This window comes from Hyperolius riggenbachi, chromosome 3 (assembly GCF_040937935.1).
Source record: "Hyperolius riggenbachi isolate aHypRig1 chromosome 3, aHypRig1.pri, whole genome shotgun sequence".
Lineage (NCBI taxonomy): Eukaryota > Metazoa > Chordata > Amphibia > Anura > Hyperoliidae > Hyperolius > Hyperolius riggenbachi.
The window spans coordinates 112083370-112107664 of record NC_090648.1 but is presented as its reverse complement, the minus strand read 5'-3'; the positions used below and the strand labels follow the sequence as shown (position 1 = coordinate 112107664).

General features: G+C 44.3%; 1 protein-coding gene across 2 annotated transcripts in view; it reads right to left on the bottom strand.

Annotated features, from left to right (window-relative positions):
• Positions 1-556: 556 nt before the first annotated feature.
• Positions 557-24295, bottom strand: part of GFPT1 (glutamine--fructose-6-phosphate transaminase 1) — a 74475-nt gene continuing 50736 nt past the window's right edge. For both annotated transcript variants that reach the window (XM_068274805.1, XM_068274806.1), the window contains 10 exons: positions 22636-22799; positions 20691-20786; positions 18525-18622; positions 16817-16937; positions 14268-14425; positions 11623-11737; positions 8240-8367; positions 6516-6683; positions 6261-6422; positions 557-6158 (listed from right to left, as the gene is read on the bottom strand). In XM_068274805.1, the coding sequence (XP_068130906.1) occupies positions 6114-6158; positions 6261-6422; positions 6516-6683; positions 8240-8367; positions 11623-11737; positions 14268-14425; positions 16817-16937; positions 18525-18622; positions 20691-20786; positions 22636-22799 (1255 nt within the window). In that variant the 3' untranslated portion in view covers positions 557-6113. The remainder of the gene's footprint in view (positions 6159-6260; positions 6423-6515; positions 6684-8239; positions 8368-11622; positions 11738-14267; positions 14426-16816; positions 16938-18524; positions 18623-20690; positions 20787-22635; positions 22800-24295) is intronic.

The window sequence follows — 24295 nt, the reverse complement described above, 5'->3', positions numbered from 1 at the left end:
GGCTGGTCCCAAGGGCAGTCATGGAGATCCTAAACTAATGATAACACCCCCCCCCCCCCCCCCATCTCCTTTCTGCTTGACGTAGCAGGTCCTACTATCAGGCCAGACTAGATCTACTTGAATCTCTTCAAGTCTGAGATCTAGCTCTAGACCTCTGTAAATTTATTGACTATTCGGCACGGGCTGTAATCCTCGGCCCTACACATCTATTAAGGCACTATGCACTCTCTACTAGTTGTGTTGATGTTATTAGTTTGGCATATTCCCACTTTACGTGGGTGATTGTTGTTTCTTTATAAATATATTAAAATTAGAGCTTCAAGTACTAACTCAGTTGAAGGTGCTTATTCCACCTGATTTAGAACTGTTCTATAATACATTATTTCTGAGTTGCTATACAGTAAATAGCTGTTTTGTTTTCCAATTCATGGTTCAACTAAAAAAATTATTGAAAATGAATGATACTCATTACCTTTATTTTGGATTTGTAAACTGTGAAAAATTTCAATAAAAAAAAAAAAAAAAAAAAAAAAAAAGACAAAGCAAGACAAGAAAATGGCTGTACATGTCTAAATGTTTATTTTTCACAGAATTCATGTGATTTTTATTGTATTTTACAAGCATTGTACGGATCTTTGGTCCTTTGTAAACTTTTCGTACATTAACAGGAGAACAGCATCTTGCCTTTCATCTAATGGAAACGTTCATTTACTTCCAGTTAAAACAGAAAATAAAAATAGCATACATATTTCAATATTAACGTACCAACATTTTTTTTTTTTACTTTGAATACAAAATGGGAAAAAAAAACATAAAAAGGGATAAGAAAGGATATAAAATAACAAATAAAATGTCACATTTTCTTCATTTTCATAGCGAGTAGTGCATCACAAGTCTGAAAAACAACTTCATTTCCTATTTTACAGAGTCTGCCTGCCAAGAGAGGTATGCATGGAAATCTACTCCTCACTCAACTACTAATTTACCGTAATTCAGGGTAGGGTTGTCTGAAAACAGGTGGAGGGTATTTCTGGACAACAGATTACTCAATGGGGGAGGGGGGAAAGGGGAGGGGGCAGTTTACTAAGGCTTTGTTCACACTTCTAATGTGTGCAAGAAAATATTTTCATGTGCACGGTTTCCATTTTCGGACCGTACCATGCACGGTGGTCTATGCACATTGGAGGCCACAATGCAACAAAATACTGTGAGAAACAGTGTGCGCAGTCTGTAAAAAAAGCCTCAAGAAGCGTAATAACACACCACACAGCAACACACAACTGTAGAGTGACCGGAAACATGAACCTCTATAAAGTTTCATTTTACCATGCAGATCGCATACCTTGTGCAGTGCATCTAAACTGACAGCCCCGCACATCATGTGAGCGAGCGATAGATAAGGAGTGCATTAAAAAGCAGTGAAGCCTCACTTTCAGTTTCACCGTGACTTCAATTTGCAAGTTATGTGTAGAGGTCTAGATTTCTTTGCTTGATTAAATGTTTGACGTCAACCCAGTTGGACCTTATTGTTCTCTTGCAATTGACCTTTAGAACACCTCACCCAATTATTTGTCAGAGAACGTAGAAGAGGTTTGTGTACGTCAGCATGCAGAGATTTCCATGATTCTATTTTGTAACCGTTTTTGAGGACTATTTGCCTGAAAGGAATACAAATCTTTAGCAGGACAGAGGGATCCATTTAAAGGAGAACTCATACTCGTCACCATTAGGCTGTGTGTGTGTGGAAGCAAGTGTAGGACTGTATATCATAAATAGCTGCTGAAGACCTTGCTTGAAGAGACAGAAGCATGTGCCATTCCACCTGTAACAGCATCATTGATGCACTGTATCAGCAGCACTCTGATCTATTAGAGCAGGGGTGTCAAACTCAAATACTAAGTAGGCCAAAATTGTACACTGGGACCGAGTCACGGGCCAACCTTAAAGAGACTCCGTAACAAAAATTGCATCCTGTTTTTTATCATCCTACAAGTTCCAAAAGCTATTCTAATGTGTTCTGGCTTACTGCAGCACGTTCTACTATCACCATCTCTGTAATAATTCAACTTATCTCTCTCTTGTCAGACTTGTCAGCCTGTGTCTGGAGGGCTGCCAAGTTCTTCAGTGTTGTGGTTCTGTGATGCATCTCCCCCCTCCAGGCCCCTCTCTGCACACTGGCTGTGTATTATTTAGATTAGGGCAGCTTCTCTCTTCTCTCTTATCTTTTACAAGCTGGATAAATCCTCCTTTGAGCTGGCTGGGCTTTCACATACTGAGGAATTACATACAGGCAGAGCTGTCTGCACTCTGCAGCAAGAAACAGCCTGACACTTCAGTGGAAGATAGCTGCAGGGGGAAAGAAACACACAAATGATCTCTTGAGATTCAAAAGGAAGGGTGTATACAGCCTGCTTGTGTATGGATGTATTTTCTATGTGTGGACATACTGTACATCAACCGACTTCCTGTTTTGGTGGCCATTTTGTTTGTTTATAAACAAACTTTTAAAAACTGTTTTTAACCACTTTTAATGCGGCGAGGAGCGGCGAAATTGTGTCAGAGGGTAATAGGAGATGTCCCCTAACGCACTGGTATGTTTACTTTTGTGCGATTTTAACAATACAGATTCTCTTTAATGTCTAGTAGCCACCTCTCTCCCTTATCAAGTTTCCTGGTGTCTAATAGCCCTCCTCCATCCCCTATACAGTTCCCTGGTGTCTAGTGGCCCTCCTCCCTCATCTATACAATTCCCTGGTACCTAGTGCTTCCCCATCCCCATATGGCTTCCCTGGTGATATAGAGCTTACCCTCCAAAATAGCTTCTCTAAGGGTCCTAAGTGAGCCAAACATAACGCAAAGTGGGGAAACCACCTGAGGGCCAAATCTGATGGCTCCAAGGGCCAGATTTTGCCCACGGGCCAGAGTTTGATGTAATAGAGGAAAGAAAGATTTCTCTTGGGAAAGAGGATATCAGCAACTGACTGGGATGAAGGTCAATCCTGGGTTTACGTTCCTCTTTAAGGCAGCTAAGCTAGTTCTCACAACACACATGGGATGGTGGTACAGGCCTGACCAGATGGGCTCAGTATTTCAGCACTCTTCTAGGTTATGAAAAGCAGAACTGAAAGCTCTCCTGCTATCAGTGAAATAGGAGCTCTGAATGTTTATCTTCAGTCGCCACAAATGACGGGGAACACATGACACGGCTATTTAATGCCAGGGGTTTCTACATCAATTCTGATCAAATAAAAAATATTATAAAGTTCTTTGATGAAAAACTTCTAATTACAGATAAAATGGTGGTTGGCAAGTCTGAATATTTAGAACTTAACAGAAAAATTGGCGACCAATCAGATGTCAGTTTATTGATTCAGTAGAGTTGGGAGCAGAGTGGTTGCTGTTGGCAACACACAGCTTCCTTCCCTCCTGTCTGAATTTATGAGACCCTGTGTTACTGAACACTTTTTCCAGATAGGCAGGAAGATGAAGGGATTATAAAGCTAAGCAATGCCGTTATTTCAGCAAAGCTAGGAGCTGTAATTGCTTGATTTAGAAGAGGTACCACTACTGCTCATGATTAAAGCATACAAGTGTAATACAAAATGTGCAAGAGCAATATTAAAAATTACGACAGGAATACTACCCAGACGGTGTCTGGACTACTGTGGAATGTGCACTCTGAGTTTATTAGGAAACCAGGGCTAGCGGAGCATGCAGACCAAGGAGGACGTTTTCCCTAAAGGGTCACTACACATTACTATAGAACAATCGGCAGCAGAAACTCAGATTTCAATTCCATCTACTAAAAATGACAGACTACTGCAGAAAGTACACACACTCTACACTGCTCCGTACACTGGAGAGGATTGACAAAAAGCCACTCCAGAGTGATTTGCATTATAGAGTAACATCCACACATTACTAAATCTGTAATCTGAACACATTGCTGAATCCGAGCTGTCCAAGCAGTATTGTACTGGTGACTGGTTCCCCTTACCAGACCGCATACCTCTGCAGTGATGTCAAGATTAGGGATGTTGGCTATGAGTACATAGCTACTCGTAATCGCAATTTAAATTAGATATCCCTGCCTGTGGTAGTGGGGGGTTAACTTACCTATGCTAGGGGGGGTTAACTCTATGCCGCCACCTATCGCTGATGCGGTCCACGTTACTCCACTACTTCCTCCTTCAAACCCGGTAAGATAACAACCCCAACACCCTACCCACCTCAGCTGGGAGGGCTACCTTAAAGAGACTCTAACAAAATTTTGAGCCTTATTTCTTCTATCCTACAAGTTCCTATACCTGTTCTAATGCGCTCTGGCATACTGCAGCCTTTTCTAGTTGCACTGTCTCTGTAATAAATCTTATCTTCTCTCCTCTGTCGGCTCTGTCGGGCTCAGGCTGGAATGTGTGGAATGTGCAGCACTGCTCGTCATTGGCAGAAGCTATACACACCCTCTCCAAGCTCTGCATGAGTCACACACTGAGCTGTTCTCACTCTGGTTAGAAGCCATGTTTTTTGTACGTAAACACTGCATAAAACTGGCAATTACAAGCCAGGATTGCAGCAGGGAGTGGCAGAAACAGCACAGAGGGGCCCATGAGAACATAAGGAATAGAATGGTATGCTTTTTATTGTAAGAATTTTAGAGTACAGATTCTCTTTAAGTTTTGTGTACGAGTAGCAATGTACTCGTAGCCAATATCACTAATCATCATCCATTTCACACACACCTTTCCTTTGACTAATCACCACCCCTGTCTGAGAGCAGTAACTTGGGAGAGAGGTAAACAAAGAACAACATTCACAATATGTCTGAAAACTCCATACAGACATAAGACAAGCATGTATCGAGCCTAAGATTGTCGGGGGGGGGGGGGGGGGGATTTGCCAAGTTTGGTTATTTTATAGTAGCAGGAGGTGTCCCCAGTATCCCAATTGAAAATGTGTACACTGATCCGGGACGGAGATCGCAGCCACCCTGAAAGAAGGCCGTGCTTGAGAATCAGCAAAATTCTATTATTTTATTTATATGCACTTAACCCTTAAAATATACAGAAAGTGATCTTGGAAGTGTGAAAATACCAGTATTGGAGTCCCTTTCGTGCAATCACTAATTCACAGTCCTGATTTCCAGCTATTGCAACCAGTAAACTAAATTCCCCAAAAAAAACAAGGAATAAAAATAAAGAAAAAACGATAAGCAGCCACAGATTGTCCAATTATAGGACATCACGATCAAGCAATGAATAGCAGCCCCAATGAATAATGTGTGCTTGTTATCACACTCTCACTAAAGGCACCTCCTCCGATTGGGTCGCATTTCCTGTCACATACACAAAGCAATAAATGGGCGGCTCAAGCAGGGCCGGATTTACAACTCAGAGGCCTGTAGGCACAGGCGTTCTGGTGCCTTATGCTCCGCCTCTCAACACAGGCCACACCCAAGTAAAAATATTCTAAACTCTAATTCCTGCCTTATGTCACTAACTGTCCTTAGAATCTTACACTCTAAACACTGGCTCTTATCATCCTTCGTGACATGAGAAAAGGATCAGGGTGTCAGTGCCTGAGGTCAGTGATATGAGGCAGGGATTAGACTGTAATCTCCTATGGTCAGTGAACTGAGGAGGGGGGCCCTCTCCCACATAAGGTGCCTGTAGGCATGTGTCTACAGAGCCTTATGGAAAATCCGGCCCTGGGCCCAAGCTAGAATCAGCATGCAGCCTGCCCATTATGGAGGACAATACACAATATCTTGGCACGTGTAGTTGAGAGAGAGTACGGGCCATGTGGGCTGCAAGATAGAATTACGGACAAAGTTTAAAGTGCAGGATCTGACATGACGTGGACGTCAGTGCAAATCACTAGAACTCTGTCGAGGGTACTGCAAAATAAGGCTGTAACTATTCTACAAAGCTCTGTCTGTTTACAAAACAAAAAGAAAACTATATTTTTACAACAGTCTGGCTTTTCAGATTTACAAGGTGCAGCGGAAGGAGCTGCAAATGGATCGTGTACAAAGTAAATGAAGGGAACATAAATATAAAAAGTAAAAACTGGGATTTAAAAATGGTACAAAGAATCGGTTAGGAACTCCACCCCGGTTACTCCACGGTCACAGACTTGGCCAAGTTTCTTGGACAGTCCACCTAAAGACAAGAAGGTCAGCATGAGTTGTGGAACACGAGGGTACACCGATTTCTCAAAACATTACAGAAGCCAGAGAGTCGACATTAGCTAAAGCCACTTACGTCATATCCTCTGAGCACAGCAAGGTGGAAGGAGAGGAGCTGCAGTGGGATCACACTCAATATCCCCTGGAGACAATCTACTGTGTGAGGAACCTTAATTGTACGTTTGATCGTGTTTATGGTTTCTGTGTCCTCCTTGTCGCAGATCACTACTGGACGGCCCTGTGTATAAATCAGAAGAGGTTAGTCTAGTTGCCAGGTCACGTGATGTGGCCATTCTAGGACTATTTAGCCAGTTTGCGGTCCTGGACCTACCTGTCGTGCTACCACTTGTTGAAGAGCATTCTGACACTTTGTGTATGCGTGGTCCCGCATTATGATCATGATTACTGGCATAAGCTTGTCTACCAGAGCCAGGGGACCGTGCTTCAACTCCCCGGCCAAGATTCCCTCAGAATGCATGTAGGTTATTTCTTTAATTTTCTGCAAAGAGAAAAGTTGACAGGGAATTACAAAACTCTGCATGGCACTCATTACATCTACAATAGCAGCATAAACTATCACATAATTTTACTTCACTATGATAACAACATGTGTAACAAATCATTAACAATAACAATGTGCCTGATAGTTGAAGGAAATCTTAACTGAAAAAATAAATGAACCATAATAACTTACCTGGGGCTTCTTGCAGCCCCCTGCAATCATCCTGTGCCTGCAATCTCCTTCCGCGACCATCCAGTCAGCAGCAGCAACCCCCTTTAAAGATGGCCAGCCATGCACTTCCTCATCACACTCCCAAGCACGGCAATGTTCTGTGGATGCGCAGTAGAAACAAAAATATCTACTGCACATGTGCAGAATGCTCCTGGCCTGAGGAGCGTGATCAGGATGAGGGGGTCGCTGCTGACTGTAGAGTCGCTGAAAGGCAACATGGGCACAGGATGACTGCAGGGGGCTAAAAAGAAGCCCCAGGCACGTTAAACAGCTTTTTTTTTTTTAATGATAGTGCTGGTGTTTGAATTTGGCTTCATTGATTCGGGATCACCGGAACAATCTCGGTTGTCACTGTTCAGCACTGAATGGACAGGGTCAGGAGGAGCTCACTGCCTTGCGAGTCAAGTTGCGTCTCACACAGCCTCCTTCCAGTGTGGATCTAATCTATTGAGACTATAGCATTTAAACAATATCACAATGAATTAAAAAAAAAAAAAATCATTTATATATAGATTGGTCATGCTGTTTCTTTGTGCACTCGATGCTGCTGGGAATCGCCAAGAGTGCCGGGGCCACGGTAGGCAGCAATTCTCAATCCAGGTTCTGCAAAGCTTTGTATTGATATTCCTGCTGAAACCTTGTCTATCTAATGCTGCAGAGAGGTGCAAAGTGGTATAAGATGTAAACGGCCAATAGGTAGAAGATATTGATCGCTCTTCTTGATCTACCCCAAACTGAAGAGAGTAAGGTCACCCTTAGTGCTGTGTGTCTCAGCAGCCAGTGTAATCTGATCTCACAGTACTACAACTATAAATGATGAATTATATTGTTGGTTCCTTTTCTGGGGAGTTTCATCGGCTGACTGTAGGCTGTAAACAGGACATATCCATTCATATGCTCCCAATTAATCCCCGCCCCTTCCCCTTGGAAAAAAATAAAAAAGTACTTGATTTAATACAAACACACATATTGTGCTAGTGAAGCATACTTTCTAGTATTCTTCACTAGCAGACATGGATGCAACGAGGCACTAAGCAAGGTAGTAGATTCGGGGCCCCCTTGTGGTCTTTTTGATAAGCTGAAGTGGAGAGAAGTCAAAGAAGGTGGCAGATAGGCCCTATGACATCCACGAGGCCCCAGGAACTTGCCGAGGTTGCCTGGGGGAGGATTCTGCTCTGTTCACGAGCATATTTCAACAAAGTGCTGCATCAGATTTGTTGCTGCCACATTGGTGTATAAAGATAGGCAGGTAAGCATGGGGAGCGAGAAGCAGTGAGTGAAGCTAAGGGCAATCATCTGCAATGTCTGACTCTTCAACTCACCAGAGCGCCTTCTAGACAGGTTGCATAGTGAAAACCGCGGCCCATGATCAGCACAGACTTCTGCTGGTATAGCTCAGTTGCCAGCTTCTGGATCTCATCGTCTAAACTCAGAACCTCCTTAATGTTGTCTGAGGAAGAAAATAAGACATTGTCACAGGCAAACTCATATCAACATCCTCAATGGCTCATCTGACCTTGCCCGGCAAACATAAGTGCATAGAAGTTAAGCTTAGTACTGTGGCCATAGCCTTAGGAGCATTGTATGTGCTGCGGGACCCAGGAGCAGGAGGGGGCGGGGCACAGCTTGGGGGAGTGGTAGGGAAGCATAAAGCAGGCTGGAGAATTCACTAGTTACACAGCCTATACATTTTGTGTCCATACACTGACCCATTACCTATTGTTTTTTCCATACAAATGAGTAGATAAATACAAATCTTACCAATAAAATACCCACCATGCAAGAAAATAATCAAAAGAAGATATAACTTTTTTTTTTACCTATTTGCAGTATTTTTTAAATTTACCAAGTGCTGAAAATGCGTTCTTTACATAAGATGAACATTATCTCCTGGTAGAAAATTTCAATAAAGGCCCAGTGTATGCAATGGGATCCCATGAATGATACGTAGTCCCATCAATACCTTGGACAGGCAATAGAGTAATTAACATAACCACTGGGATCTTAGACATGGATGATGGTCCAATGCAGAACAGCCATGACTATACCTACTGATGGCCCAACAATCCATGTCCATATAGATGCAGGTCACAATTTAATTCTGCACTACTTTAGATGTCTGACTGTACTGACTTTGTCTGACTGTAGTGAATACATACCAGAATAAGGTATTGGTGGTGAGGGATTTAAACAATGCGAACAAAAGGCTGCAATCCCCCCAAACGTATAGCAAAAACCATTGCATGAAACATGAAATCAAACCAAAGAATCAGAGCCGGATTAAGGCTAAATGGGGCCCTAAGCAAAGTAACTGATTTGGGCCCCCCCCCCATCATGTCATAATACAATCAGAAGATGCAGCTGCACAGCAACATGCCGCACACACCGGGGCAGTCGAGCTACTGGTTGCTATGGGCAACAGCCCGCTTTCCTCTGTGGGTGCACAATGCAGGGAATAGCAGCGGCAAAATGCAGAGTGAGAGATGAATGGCTGGGACATTTGCACTCAGGGGCTGGGGCACCCCTGTGAAGAGGGCGCCAGATATCCCAGCAGCAGCACTTTCTTCCTGCATCTCCAGCCTGGCAATAGCAGAAAGCTCTGGACACCGCCAATTCGGAAGCCGTTCCCCAGACAGAATTACATAACCACCCCCACCACCGAACAACCGATTTCCTCCCAATCTAGACAGCCACCATGCAGGCTCCATCCCAGTGAATACGATAGTCCAGCAGAGAAGGCAGCCGCAGCGGGGGAGAATGACAGCACCAGATGACTCACATTCACCTATTGCGATCCAAGCAATAGAGGTCCCGTCATCCAGAGCCCATCTGTCTCCTCTAGAGTGCTGCCACTCTGTTACTACTACTATTACTACTTCCTACTTCCTGCCTGATCTGAGAATCAGGAAGTTCAGAGCAAGCGGCTGCACTGTAGAAGAGACAGATGGGTTTCAGATGACGGGATCTCTATCGCTTGGATCATGGATAGATGAGTGAGCGTTTGCCATCTGCTGCTATCATTCTTGCTGCAGCTGTGGTTCTCTGTGGGAAGGGAGGGAGGAGTGGGCAGTGGCAGAGCGCACAGTAGCAGGAGGGGGACCCAGGAGGAGAGCTCGGCTCTGAAGACAATCAGCAGCGCACGGCATAATTTGACAAGACAAGAGAAATAACATATCACGCTTTTCTCCTGGCGGACTCAAAGCGCCAGAGCTGCAGCCACTAGGACGCACCCTATAGGCAGTAGCAGTGTTAGAGAGACTTGCCTAAGGTCTCCTACTGAATAGGTGCTGGCTTACTGAACAGACAGAGCCGAGATTCGAACCCTGGTCTCCTGTGTCAGAGGCAGAGCCCTTAAAGGGACTCCGAGCAGTGCCTGTGGGTATGTCTTTAAAGGGAATGTCCAAGCAAAATAAAAAAAATGTGTTTCACTTACCTGGGGCTTCTGCCAGCCTCATGCAGCCATCCTGTGCCCTCGTAGTCTCTCACTGCTGCTCCAGTCCCCCGCTGGCAGCTTTCTGACCTCGGAGGTCGGCGGGACGCATTGCGTACATTTTTACGCATTCCCGCTAGTGCAGGAACATTAGCACATACATTTTTACGCATTACCGGTTTAATGCGTAAAAATTTACGCATTAAACCAGTAATGCGTAAAAATGTATGTGTTAATGTTCCTGCACTAGCGGGAATGCGTAAAAATGTACGCAATGCGTCCCGCCGACCTCCGAGGTCAGAAAGCTGCCAGCGGGGGACTGGAGCAGCAATGAGAGACTACGAGGGCACAGGATGGCTGCATGGGGCTGGCAGAAGCCCCAGGTAAGTGAAACACATTTTTTTATTTTGCTTGAACCTTCCCTTTAAGCATACCACAACTAATTAATTACATCCTCACACCTACCAGCATGATGTTTGTAATTATATCCCCCTGGGTTCCTTATATTTCATTGCATTGTGCTGAATCGAGCTGCCGACTTTGGAGAAAAGTCGTCCTGTGTAATACAATGTAACTATGGAAAGATGCATATCATTTTAAAGCTCTCTTTCTCCTCTTTCCAATGATAGATAAACTTCCACCCTACGCCTTTTAGTTTTTGCTATTTTCACGATCGAAATTGCCATGGCTGCGATTTTGATCGCGGAAATAGCAAAATCTAAAAGGCATAGGGCGGCGGTTTATATATCATTGGAAAGAGGAGAAAGAGAGCTTTAAAATGATATGTATCTTTCCATAGTTACTGCACTGCTCAGAGCCCCTTTAACCATTATACCATCCAGCCACCGCTGACAGGATGGCGGGGGCTGGTTTATGTGCTTATGGGGCCCCTTTGACTCTGAATGGGGCCCCAAGCGACTGCTTTTGTTGCCTGGTCAGTAATCCAGCCCTGCTAAGAATCAATCTTTCAGGAGACACATCAGGGAGGGTTCTGTACAGAAACACCAGCCTACAGGCTAGCAATGTATCCTGTTGCTGTGGAGGGAGGAGGAAAGCCAATGGCATTCACCAGCTAGGGAGAGTGGGAGAGCAATGGACTTTCCCAGCACTCAGACAGGATGATCTGGCGGTTTGGATTTCCACATGTGGTGTGTAAGGTGGTGGGGGAATACAATAGACAACTTTGAAAAACATACAATAGACAACTGAACTTACAAATTAGAAGGTAAAGATAAAGTCAAGTCTGTTTTTTCTTTTCTTAAGCCATATTCTTACCTGGCAGTCTTTTCAGGCCACTTATAATCTGCTTGCGGCGATCTTGCATTGAGATACGATCATCACAAACCATCAGTGCAAACATGACCAGTGCCACAAACTGACTGGTGTAGGCCTGTAGGAAGAGAAAGATATCTTTTAACTTTACATCAGAAGGAGCAGAACTCTAGCGAAACCAACAGGCCCCCTCCTGCAATAACTTTAAGATTTTAGCACAGTTTTTAGGCAACATCAATGAGATGCAAGACATTCCCAGGTCATACAGGATTACGCAAATTATGTATGCATCTTAAAAATGGGCAAATCACTTGCTGCCAAGGTGGAGTTGCTATGCTGTGCCGCAAAAAGAAACCATTTAAAAGAAAATAAGGCCCTTTGTTGCTGCATGTTTGTTCTGCTGAGAAACATCCAGAAACAGAGCATAGTAAATGGATAAATGAATGCCGCAAGCACTGCTAATTCCTGAGCCTGAGCTTGCTTATGGTCCATGTCTGATCTGGGTGTCGCTCTCAGCCTGGAAATAAACATGTGGAGTTATTAGCAATGTTTGTAATATTTGTTTGGATCCCACAGCCAACGGCTACAGGGCTGGTTTCCATTTTAGGGGTGGTCTGGCATAGAACTACCCATACACTAGACGATGTATGGGCAGGTCGCCCAAGAGGCAGATCTCTCTCTGAGCGAATCTGATCGGAGAGAGACCTTTTGCCTGCCTATAAACCTGCAGGCTGATTCCCGATTGATTTCAGCATAAAAGCCCAGGCGCTGTCCCCCCTAATGTAGAATGTGCCCCGTCCCCGCCGCTGGCTCCATACTCTGTCCACATACACAAGCCCCACGTGGTTGCTGGCACTACCACTCCAGTGTATGATCTGGCATTGTATTACCACCCCTGTTATCATTGTCTGTAATCCTTTGTATTGTACAACGCTGCATAATATGTTGGGCGTATATAAATCCAATAAATAATAATAATAACATGGGCGCATGCGCACACCTATAAATCAGCAATGTATATGGACAGAGGACAGAGCCAGCGGCAGGTACAGACCTTGCAGCTACATCTATACCTTGCAGCATGTCGAACTGATACATGCGACCAATTTTCAGCCTGAAATTGGTCGCATAGTCGATTGGGCATGCTCTCTGTAGCACCGACTTTCACCCGATTACAATTATCGAATCGGATGGTCGATTGGCAACCAAATGACCTGATGTATGGCTACCTTCAGTGGTTTGAAACTCACATTAGAAAACTCTTGAATCTACTGCTAGACAACACTGATTCCCTCCCTCCCCCTTTTCTTTTTTCATACATATAAAACTGTAATTACCTGGCTGTTCCTCCAGTGAAGTTGTAGCAGAGAGTGCCCTTCGGAAGGAGATTCTACATGACTCACTCCCACTCCTAACTGCCTTTTCCCTTCTAAATGATGCATCACCGCAGCAACGGCTGATGTGTCATTCCTGAATGGAGTTTTATGTGTATATTGGGGGGGGGGGGGGGGGGGGAACCAGTGTTCTACTAATATTCTTGTACCAAACAATAGGTACAAGTTTTCTACTGTGAGTTTTAACCCGCTACTAGTTCTTACACCATACCATGGGTAACAGAAGAGGTTTGTATTGTATGTACCCTTATGACTTAAAGAGGAACTCCAGTGAAAATAATGTAATAAACAAAGTGCTTCATTTTTACAATAATTATGTATAAATGATTTAGTCAGTATGCTCACTGTAAAATATCTTTTCTCTCCCTGATTTACATTCTGAGATTTATCACATGGTGACATTTGTACTGCTGGCAGGTGATGTCAGTGGAAGGAGATGCTGCTTAATTATTTGTCAGTTGGAAACAGCTGTTATTTGCCACAATGCAATGAAGTTCACAGACAGGAAACTGTCCTAACATCACACTGTGGGAGGGGTTTCACCACAATATCAGCCATACAGACCTCCCTGATGATCTGTTTGAGAAAAAGAAAAGATTTCTCATGGGAAAGGGGGTATCAGCTACTGATTGGGATGAAGTTCAGTTCTTGGTCACGGTTTCTCTTTAAGGGCCTGATTCACAAAGCGGTGCTAACAGTTAGCACGCTGGTGAAAAGCCCTTTATCACGCCTAAACTCAGTTTAGGCATGATAAGTTTAGGAGTGATGAGTTTAAGTACCAACTGGGTTAGCACCGCAGTGCACAGCTGATCAAAAGTTTTGCACTAGCAAAGTCTGGTGCACTTCGCATAGTGTTTAATGGTGCTGCTTTGCGTGCAGGACTTTGTGCGCGATCTAAACTTATCTAAACTTATCATGCCTAAACTTATCACATCTAAACTTATCACACCTAAACTGGCTTTTCACCAGTGTGGTGCAATGGTTATCATGCCTAAAGTCTCTAACTGGGTTAGCACCGCTTTGTGAATCGAGCCCTAAGTGTGCAGTGTCAGTTTCACACAACTAATAACTGGGATTCTTATGAGGATTAGAGACTGGTATTATTGCAACTTGCTGAAGGTGAACTGGTCTGTTCCTTCAAGTGCTTCTGGTGTAAAATAGACCCTTAATTTATATCTTAATTCCTGCACATGCCATGTAATAATACTCTGTTAACACAAGAACTTCCCCATGGTTTGTCTTAAATATGCTCACCTTTGTGCTGGCAACACCTATCTCAGGTCCGGCATTGATATGCACCCCGCAATCTGTCTCCCGGGATATAGAGCTTCCAACAGTGTTTGTGATTCCGACAGTCAGGGCACCCCGCTCTTTGCAGTATCGCAGTGCAAGGAGTGTGTCGGCTGTTTCTCCTAATAGAGACAAAACGTCTTAGAAACATCTCTCAGCTATTGCATCTACAGCACATTCTAATTGGACGTTTCGTGAGGGATGCCAGAGCAGTGCAGAAATCACATCAGTGCTATTTACTATTGCAACAAGTGTGACAGGATGGTGGAATTCTGATCCCAGAAGGAAGCAGTGGCTCTGAACAAATACGGTGCCCAGCTTTACATTGCGTAGAGTGATTCTGGCAGCATGTGAAGTGAGACGCTGGTCAATATTTGAATTAAGTTTTTTCTATTCGGAAATATTTTTGCCCTCATATTTGTTTCACTGTAAGAAGTACTAAAACTGTAAACAAGTTGCTCCTGTAAAAGTGGAGCCAAGAGAGAAAAACAATGGATACTCCACAACTTATTCCAATCAGGAAGATATTGATCAGCTGATGAATGACCTGAATGTCTTGTGTACAGCGGTTCACACTGGAATGAAAAACGGTCTGTTTAAAGGAACTAAACGGACCGGATCCTAACGGAGGTGAACAGATCCTTTGTTAATAGGATCCGTTCACATTGCTATGTTAGAACAGATCTGTTTGGCATGTTCCGTCAAACGGACCGCAAGTTTGGAGAGGCTGCGATAAATCTGGAGTGACAGACACGTAGCATTGACCAAACGGAATGGAGGGTCACAGATGGAAAACTGATGCCTTTTAAAGAGAACCCGAGGTGGGATTTAATTATGTTAGTGGGGCACAGAGGATGGTTGTGCACACTAACACCAGCCTCCGTTGTCCCATGGTGTGCCTCCAAGACTCCCCTGCGCGCCGCTATACCCCCCGCAGTGCTAGCGACACACAGCGTGTCGCCAGCACAATATTTACCTATGCGCTGTCTGTTAGCGCCCCTCCCCCGCCTCCTCCGTATCGGCGCTACCCACCCGCGTCCCTTCCCTCCAATCAGCGGGAGGGAAGGGACGCGGGCGGGTAGCGCCGATACGGAGGAGGCGGGGGAGCGGCGCTGACTGACACAGCATAGGTAAACATTGTGCTGGCGACACGCTGTGTGTCGCTAGCACTGCGGGGGGGGGGGGGGGGGGGGGAGAGGGGGTATAGCGGCGCGCAGGGGGGTCCTGGAGGCACACCATGGGGCAACGGAGGCTGGTGTTAGTGTGCACAACCAGCCTCTGTGCCCTACTAGCATAAGTAAATCCCACCTTGGGTTCTCTTTAAAAACTGATCCATTCCACGGATTCGTTTTTCACCCGTGCAGTGTAAACTGGGCCTTACTGTGGCCATATATCGCTCAATCTGCCTCCGAGCGAATCTGATCAGAGAGGGATCTATTGCCTACTCACACTGTGCTCACTGATCTATTGGAAATCATCCTGCTGCTCACCCCCCTCCCCCCATGATAAATGTTGAAGGCTCACTTCTACCACTCCTCCGGTGTCACCGCGCACAGTGACGTGGCTACATGTGCTGGTGTCACATTGTGCAGGCCCTTATGGTGTTGCCGGACACCAGAGGACGCAAGGATTGGCGCTGACTTGACAAATGACACTAACACAGGCATGGGAGGGACACATATACACGGGAGGAACTCCGGTCAGGGGGACAGTTAGTTGCCAGGATATCAACATCATGCATAGGGCTGCACGATTTTAGGGAAAAATCGAAATTGCGATTTTTCTCTCAGAAATTGCAATTTCGATTTTTCCCCGATTTTTTTTTCAAATGCTGGGGGGGGGGGGGGGGGGGGGGGGAAGTTTGGTCCGCACTGCCCGGTCCTGTCCGTAATACTTTGCTTCTGGCCCCGCTGTGCGCGGATTGGCCAGAAGCAGTGAATATGTATGAGAGTTAATGAGCGGGGAAGGGGGGGCGGATCCACTCCAGCAAGCGGCCGGGCACATACAGCATTACCAATCACTGGCTAGCGATTAAATGACGGCAGCGGTAGGCGGAGCTGTATGCTCTGTACAGCTCCGCCTACCACTGCCGTCATTCCATCGCTAGCCAGCGATAGGTAATGCTGTATGATGTGCCTGGCCGCTCGCTCTAGTGGATCCGCCCCCCGCTCATTAACACTCATACATATTCACTGCTTCTGGCCAATCCGCGCACAGCGGGGCCAGAAGCAAAGTATTAAACAGCAGACCGAAAAAACCGATGGTACTGACGATCAGCAGATCGTCTTGCCACGAACCGCGGTTTCGGTTTTAAACCGAAAAACCGTGCAGCCCTAATCATGCATTTGATAAAATTATTGGATTGAAAAGTCAATCGCCCCAGAAAATTGAGTGATGTACTTGGTGACTAGCTCAGAGGTAGCTTATCTACTGGCTCTTCTCTTCTACGTAACCAGAGAGCATAGTGAGCATGTACTTGTGCTTAAAATCTTCAGATTGAGGTAATACCATACCTGACTGGCTGATGAAGAAGCACACATCATCTCTGAACACAGGGGTGCTCCTGTCCAAAAAGTCACTTGCCAGCTCCACCATGACTGGCAACTCTGTTAGCTCCTCTAGGACCTGCCGTGTCTGGAAGAAACACAGAGGTACAAGATTAAGATCTCAAATCTTTCCTGAACTGTGAAACAACTTCAGGCGAAGGTTTACAGCAAGTCCACTCAGAACAGAGGCTAGTGTGGACACCATTGACAGCATTTGCTCTGCTTTTCCCTGAAGACTTTAGTTGTGAGGTGAATCAGCCCCATCAGAGATCTTGTCTCCAATGTGAGGTCTTAAGGTACCTCAAACATCTAGTGATTTTGGCAGCCGATTGACCAAGAGTCAGATCTCTCTGATTGAATCTGATCGGAGAGATCTGTTGGCCAACATAAGCCTCAGGCAGATTCCTGATCAGTTTTAGCATGAAATCTTGCAGGAATCGGCCTTGTGATGCCGCCACACCGCCCACAGCTGCTATCGGCCTAATGTTTTGTCTTTATTGAACTAATCAGGAATGTAAGAAACATCTTTTTTTTATTTCACTTTTGTTGTAAAACACAAATCCTCAATATTAATATGTAGTCATTCAAAATGGTTAATAAAATGCTATCGGGTTTGAGCCGATACAAGTTTTGTTTATTTCATGCAGTTTGGGGTTTGCTCTTTACATGTCAGCATAATAAAATACTATCTGTATCACATTTGGCTGTCATTTTCCTGCACTGCAATAATCCATCAAATACTTAAGGAAATACCGCATTATTCCTTAAAATACTGTAAGAAATAAAGCCTGAGGTAAAAATCTTTGTGGAATGTCATGAAGTTGTTTGATATTTTACCAAATTATTACCATATGTGTCAAAATCTTAGTGAATACTCAAAAACACTGCATGAGGTAATTTATCTAAAAATTAAAAATTTTAGCTAAACATGGCCTTTGTGAATTGAGCCCTGTGTGTAAGTAGCTTGAGACATGTTACATTGGTTAGTTCAGGGGTCCCCAAATGTTTTGGGTCGAAGGCCGGGTCAACATACAGAACTTCAGACTGCTGGGGGGCCGGAGTATACATAAAATGTAGAAGTCTTGGGCCAGACAGTGAAGCATACCCAGGTGACAACCTGCAGTCCAATTGGACAACAATGTCACCTGATGTGGAATTTGATTGGAAACCAGCGAATTACTGCTTTCTGGCTTCATTCTATATGCTGACCACCAATATTTTAAGATGTAGCTGACCGCATCTATAATACATTGCGTGCGTGCGTGCGTGTGTGTGTGTGTGTGTGTGTGTGTGTGTGTGTGTGTGTGTGTGTGTGTGTGTGTGTGTGTGTGTGTGTGTGTGTGTGTGTGTGTGTGTGTGTGTGTGTGTGTGTGTGTGTGTGTGTGTGTGTGTGTGTGTGTGTGTGTGTGTGTGTGTGTGTGTGTGTGTGTGTGTGTGTGTGTGTGTGTGTGTGTGTGTAGGACCACTGGGTTAGATAGTTGTGGAAGCTATCACTAGCAACAGACTTGCATTATGAATGGCTGTCACCAGCGATAGTGTCACCTCAGAAATACTGGCGATCAAGGCCACTAGATGTAGCAAGTCTGGCAGATCTATGGCTAGTAACTATCTCACGCCCTAGTGCTTACATACATTACTGTGGTTTTCAATTAACACTAAGAGGAAAAACACTTACAGCAACTCCAGCATGATAACTCGTTCCACAGGCGATGAGAATCAGTCGTCGACACCTTTGAATTTCTTTGAGGTGATCTTTCAAACCTCCCAAATTCACTATAAATATATACATATAAACACAATAAGGTTAGCAGAAGTAATGGGTATCTCCCTGTATTTCAGTACCATTTGGGCCTCTTGCCCACTACATGCGATTCTGATTTATGTTTTTTTAATCGATTTTAACATGCGATTCCTAATCACGATTTTTAATAGTTACTGCATGCTGCGTTTTTTTCTGCGTTTTTCTTTTGATAGCTTTCAGGGAAAATCGATAATTGCAAATCGGATTTGCAGTGTGCAGGGGGCCTCAAACTGGTAGATCAGATGGCTTTCCAAGTTGAAGGTGTGGAGAAGCCAATCTATCCGTATGATAGGAGCAACTACTGGTAATACAACATAGGTTACAGCCTAAACCAAAATGATAAGCCATTGACCGGTGCTGTACACTGGAAATTACTTCATTGGGCGACATGTCAGTCAACTACTTTTCAGAAATATGTACAGACAATCTAGACTACATTGTCAGATTACTGACTTTACACTTGGCCATACTTTATTTCACTCATAAGCAACTAATCCAGCAATCATTTCTAAACAACTGCTTTACCAGTCTGTTACAGATTCTTTTACAGAAAGCAGTCCAATTCAGCTAAGCTCCTATGTGACGACACAGGGTGATGTACTACCGGCTATTGAACAAAACAATAAATATGCTCCCAATTAAATAAAATGGCCTGTTCTCTCCCTTCATATTTTCAGTCGATAGGACACTGAAAAGTTATCCACCATTTTTAAGTGAAGCAAAAGACTTTAGGAAAAATCAAAAGTGGTCAAAACTAATACACCTGCCTAAAACGGATGCTTTTATTTGTTAAAATGGAACTAAACTCAGAACTTCCTCTCAGCTCTAAAAGATTAGCCACAGCAAAATTATAAAAATGTATCGAAATCGTAACGTTTCACTTGATTTCGTAAAGTTTTACTTGGTTTCACTTTTGCAGGGAGCACTGTAACGGTTAAGTCACACTGTCCTTGAGCTAAACTCCCAAACACTGCTACTGACTATAGAACGCACCCTAGTGGCTACAGCTCTGGCGTTTCGAGTCGGCCAGGAGAAAAGTGCGATATAAATGTTCTATGTCTGTCTGCCTGGAGAGCTGCCTAGGCAGAGCTCTCCTGCAGTCTATTTTCAGTTGCTGATAAGAACTAATTAGACACTTTGAGCTGCCTAAGCAAACACAAAACACAGAGAAGCAAATTTCCTCAGCAACTACATGTAAAGAAAGACTTGTCATTGTGTGCTGTGCAAGACTTTGGGTCCACTTTAACTGAATGGCAGCCCAAATGAGACATCTGGAAGACTAATCTGCATTACTTTATGGACTCATACACATGCACAAAGCGTGTGGCCCAGCAGGGATCACCCCCCCGATCCCTCAGGCAACATTGCAGGGCTGAGGCTGTACAGCCCCCGAGTGGCACTAGAGTGACATCACTCGGTGGGTGGGATAAGTGGGGAGAACAGTTTGCATGGCAGTCATTCTGCCAAACAATCCACCAGGCAGATTGCTGGCTGAGCGGGGTCCGAGGCTGCCGTACACTTGCAGTATTCTTGGCAGAGGTGGTCACCATAAGTCAAGTTTCATCCAGCATGTCTAGGGAACTTAAAGGGGACCAAAAGGACAGAAGGAAAAACAGAGAAATGCATCTTGTATGCATTTAGAGAGTTTAGCCTGCGTAATCCCCTTTCAAATGTGACTAACCACAAGTATAATTTGATCTCTCAGCTGTGTCAGATCAGGAATCCCCACGGAGCAGCTAACTGGTAAACACAGGATGTTAACAATATGTCAAGACGATACACTGCAGATGTATTGCAGGATTTGTATCATCTGTAACAAAGAAATGTTTTTCTTTAAAGGTTATTATACTGTTGCTTTTCTTTTTGAGCGGAAGTTGTGAGTTCAGGCCTGCTATAACAGTACCCATTGAGTTATTCCCTTCGCTGTGACCACTGAGTACCATACAATCATGAATAGTGTTGTGCCTCGGATTATCTAATCACTATACCCTCCCATTTCAGTGAACAGATACAAAATTGCTATAGCAACACACAACTTACCTGTTTGGTCCTCAAAGTTGACACGTCCTCTCATTGTGTTGACTACGGACTCTGGCTGCTCAAATATTTCTTTCTGCATGAAAGAGCTGAAGTTGCCTGCAAGAATGGATGAGCAAAAAGAATTTCAATAATCTGTAGTACCAACCACATGGTGGGCGTGACTTAGTAAGACATCTTCAATGACCCCTGAGGATCCCCAGTGGGGATATCATAAGTGATCCAGCAAACCTTTTGTTGTTATTATCAATTTAGTAGTTATAATTTGGTCCTTGACTTGGCTCATATCATATCACAGTCATTATTGCGGCATGATATCTGAATTAGTGACTACATGCGCACAGCGTACATACCACAACTGCATCACTAAGCTGCCACCCACAACTACACCACTCACAGTAAGCTGTCTCACTAAGCCACTACCCACATTTATCTGCTGCCCACTACTGCATTGCCCAAACTAGGCTGACACCAACAGGTGCATCCATGCTTAAAGGGAATATGAAGTGAACATAAACTTATGATATAATGATTGGTATGTGTAGTACAGCTAAGAAATAAAACATTAAGAGCAGAAACAGGAGTCTAATATAGGTTTCCAGTACAGGAAGCGTTAAGAAACTCCAGTTATCTATGCAAAAGAGCCACTGATCTCCAAGACTTTCAAAGTCGCAGAGAGCTCTGTCTTCTGAAGCTTGTTATCTCAACGGTCAGTCATTGTATTTTCTTTTTCTTTGCAGAGGACAGTTCAAAAGTTCACTAGCCTGCTCTGTAAAATCCTTTAGAATGCCGAGTGGTGTGTAAACTGCAAATATTGAGAATGATGCAATGTTATAAAAAACACTAATATAAAATGAAAATAAAAATAGAATATTTTCTTTGCTACTAATGTTCTAGTACTTGCCCGTACTACACAGCTGAAGCAATAGGGATTTGGAGGCTGCCATATTTACCGGTATTTCCTTTTGAGTAATACCAGTTGCCTGGCTATCCTGCTGATCCTTTGCCTCTAATACTTTTAGCCATAGTATGCAAATTATCTGGTTGTGTCCTTGAAATCTAGACACGCATCCAAAACTGCTGGAGTGCGAAGTGTGTCCATCTGGGCACCCTGTAACATATCTAAATCGTTCAGCAAACCCCACTATAAGCCAAGCGAGGGCTGGCATCTCTTGCCACAAATTTTAAAATATCTAGTGCAAGTTTATGATCTTTCCAGAGGAGATGCTCAGAGATCATTGGAGATGCTTTTTGTAAATCAGGCCCTGAGAATTCCTCTAAAGAAGTAGTTTGATGCAACAACTGCAAATACCCCACGGTATGAAGACGACAATGAATACCTGATTTTTTTTGTGCTGCCTTTCTGTATCCTTTGTAGTTGTCATTTAGGTGTAAATTCTTTTTTTGCAACCTCTCATCACACTAATCTCCGTATTAATGATATCTAGTTATATAATTATTAACTCCTACAAGACTCCCATTCTCCACCTGTCAAAGAACTTGTATACACCTCCAGGATGTTGTGTTCATCTCATGACTTTCTCCAGGATGTATTCTATCAATCAATCATTGAGTCACATGGCATTAGCTACATCACTGTTAAAGTGCACATACCAATATTATGAAACCTGCCAGGCCATTTTATAGTTATATATTATAGGTCTGAAATATATGAATTGAAAAACAAATAGAGAAGTGGAGGTCCCGACTTCTATTCATTTAGTTTTGTAGCAACTGAACAACTAAACACATGTTCACCTTTCTGCCAGCTCCATCACGCCCTTACGTCCGGGAGGAACATAAAATCTCTTACTATCCAGAGGCCAAACTACTATTTTTTACTGTCTGCACAACCTGGCTCCCAACACTATGGAAAAGTTAAGGTCCCTGATGTTGAGTATGGAAGCCAGTTACCCCCAGTATCTAGAAATTACATCTTGACGCTCACCTTTCATGATTTGCTGCAGCTCCATCTGCAAGGTCTGGATGGCGCGGGCTGGATGGTCTCCAGCATTTCGCTTGATTCGGTGGATTGAGAGACGTCCATCTACAACGGCAGCCACGTCGTCATCCTCGAGGAAGATAACTCTGTTTGTGTGTTCAATGATGGCACTGTAAAATAAGAGGACACACTGGAATTATTATTATGAAATTTCAATAAAGCAATTTTATAGGACTTTCCATTACTACTTTGTTGGAGACTGATGTTCTCATAATTGCATTCAGTTTCCTTTACAATCACATGCTGTGGTGAGATCAATTGTTACACAGGTGTCATGGTGTAGTACCAGTGCTAATCCCTTTCATGCCATGGTCCTATCTGCAGCTCCTGTGCCTGGGTGCAGCTTTCATCCTTTTCATGCCATGGTCCTGTCTGCAGCTCCTGTGCCTGGGTGCAGCTTTTATCACTTTCATGCCATGATCCTGTCTGCAGCTCCTGTGCCTGGGTGCAGCTTTCATCACATTCATGCCATAGTCCTGTCTGCAGCTCCTGTGCCTGGGTGCAGCTTTCATCCCTTTCATGCCATGGTCCTGTCTGCAGCTCCTGTGCCTGGGTGCAGCTTTCATCCCTTTCATGCCATGATCCTGTCTGCAGCTCCTGTGCCTGGGTGCAGCTTTCATCCCTTTCATGCCATGGTCCTATCTGCAGCTCCTGTGCCTGGGTGCAGCTTTCATCACATTCATGCCATGGTCATGTCTGCAGCTCCTGTGCCTTGGTGCAGCTTTCATCACTTCTATGCCATAGTCCTGTCTGCAGCTCCTGTGCCTGGGTGCAGCTTTCATCACTTCCATGCCAAGGTCCTGCCTGCAGCTCCTGTGCCTGTGTGCAGCTCTGCCCACTCCATGCAGTAGACTCACTGCTACTTCTTCTTGGGCTGCCATTTCCCTGAAGTGTCAGGATTGGCAGCCACCACTAACTAGCTCACATAGCTGAGCTGTCTTTAGACATGAACACATGTTCGGCTGACAATTCTGGGGACCGGCTATTTGGAAACCTCTACAAAAATCAACCTAGAGATGACCCCAGTTTGCCTGTACGATTAAAACTTGTAACCCGCTCCCAGATGAACAGGTCTCCAGACCAGTCAACCAGTGTCAGATCTCTGCCAGAGCACCATTCCTATTCACATGCTCCATCTATATAAATGAAGACATAACTTCCCATGCTTGCAAAAAGTTGATGCATTAGAGCTCACAGATACACTAGGGCCTCGATTCATAAAGCATTTCCGCATGCGGGAATGCTGAAAACGGCACACTTTACCGACCACACAGCAGAATCTTTATTCATAAAGGCTTTTTCCGCATGAAAAGCCGACTTTCGCGAGCAGAGTGATAAATCACCGCCTTGCGCGGTGATTATCATAGCAAAAGTAACAAGTAGTCAATTCATAAAGATTAGAGGTAGCGGTATGCGGACGGGTATTACCGCTACCTCTGATGTGGTGAGAAGCGTGCGGAATACATTGCAGTGAATGGGACAGACCTCCCAAGCAGCTGCAGAGAGAACACCGCACGGAGGGATTCCGCCTGCTTCTCCTGTTTCCGCATGTCTCCCGACAGCCTAATGCCTGCCTACAGCGGAATATCTCCGCACGCCTGTCACA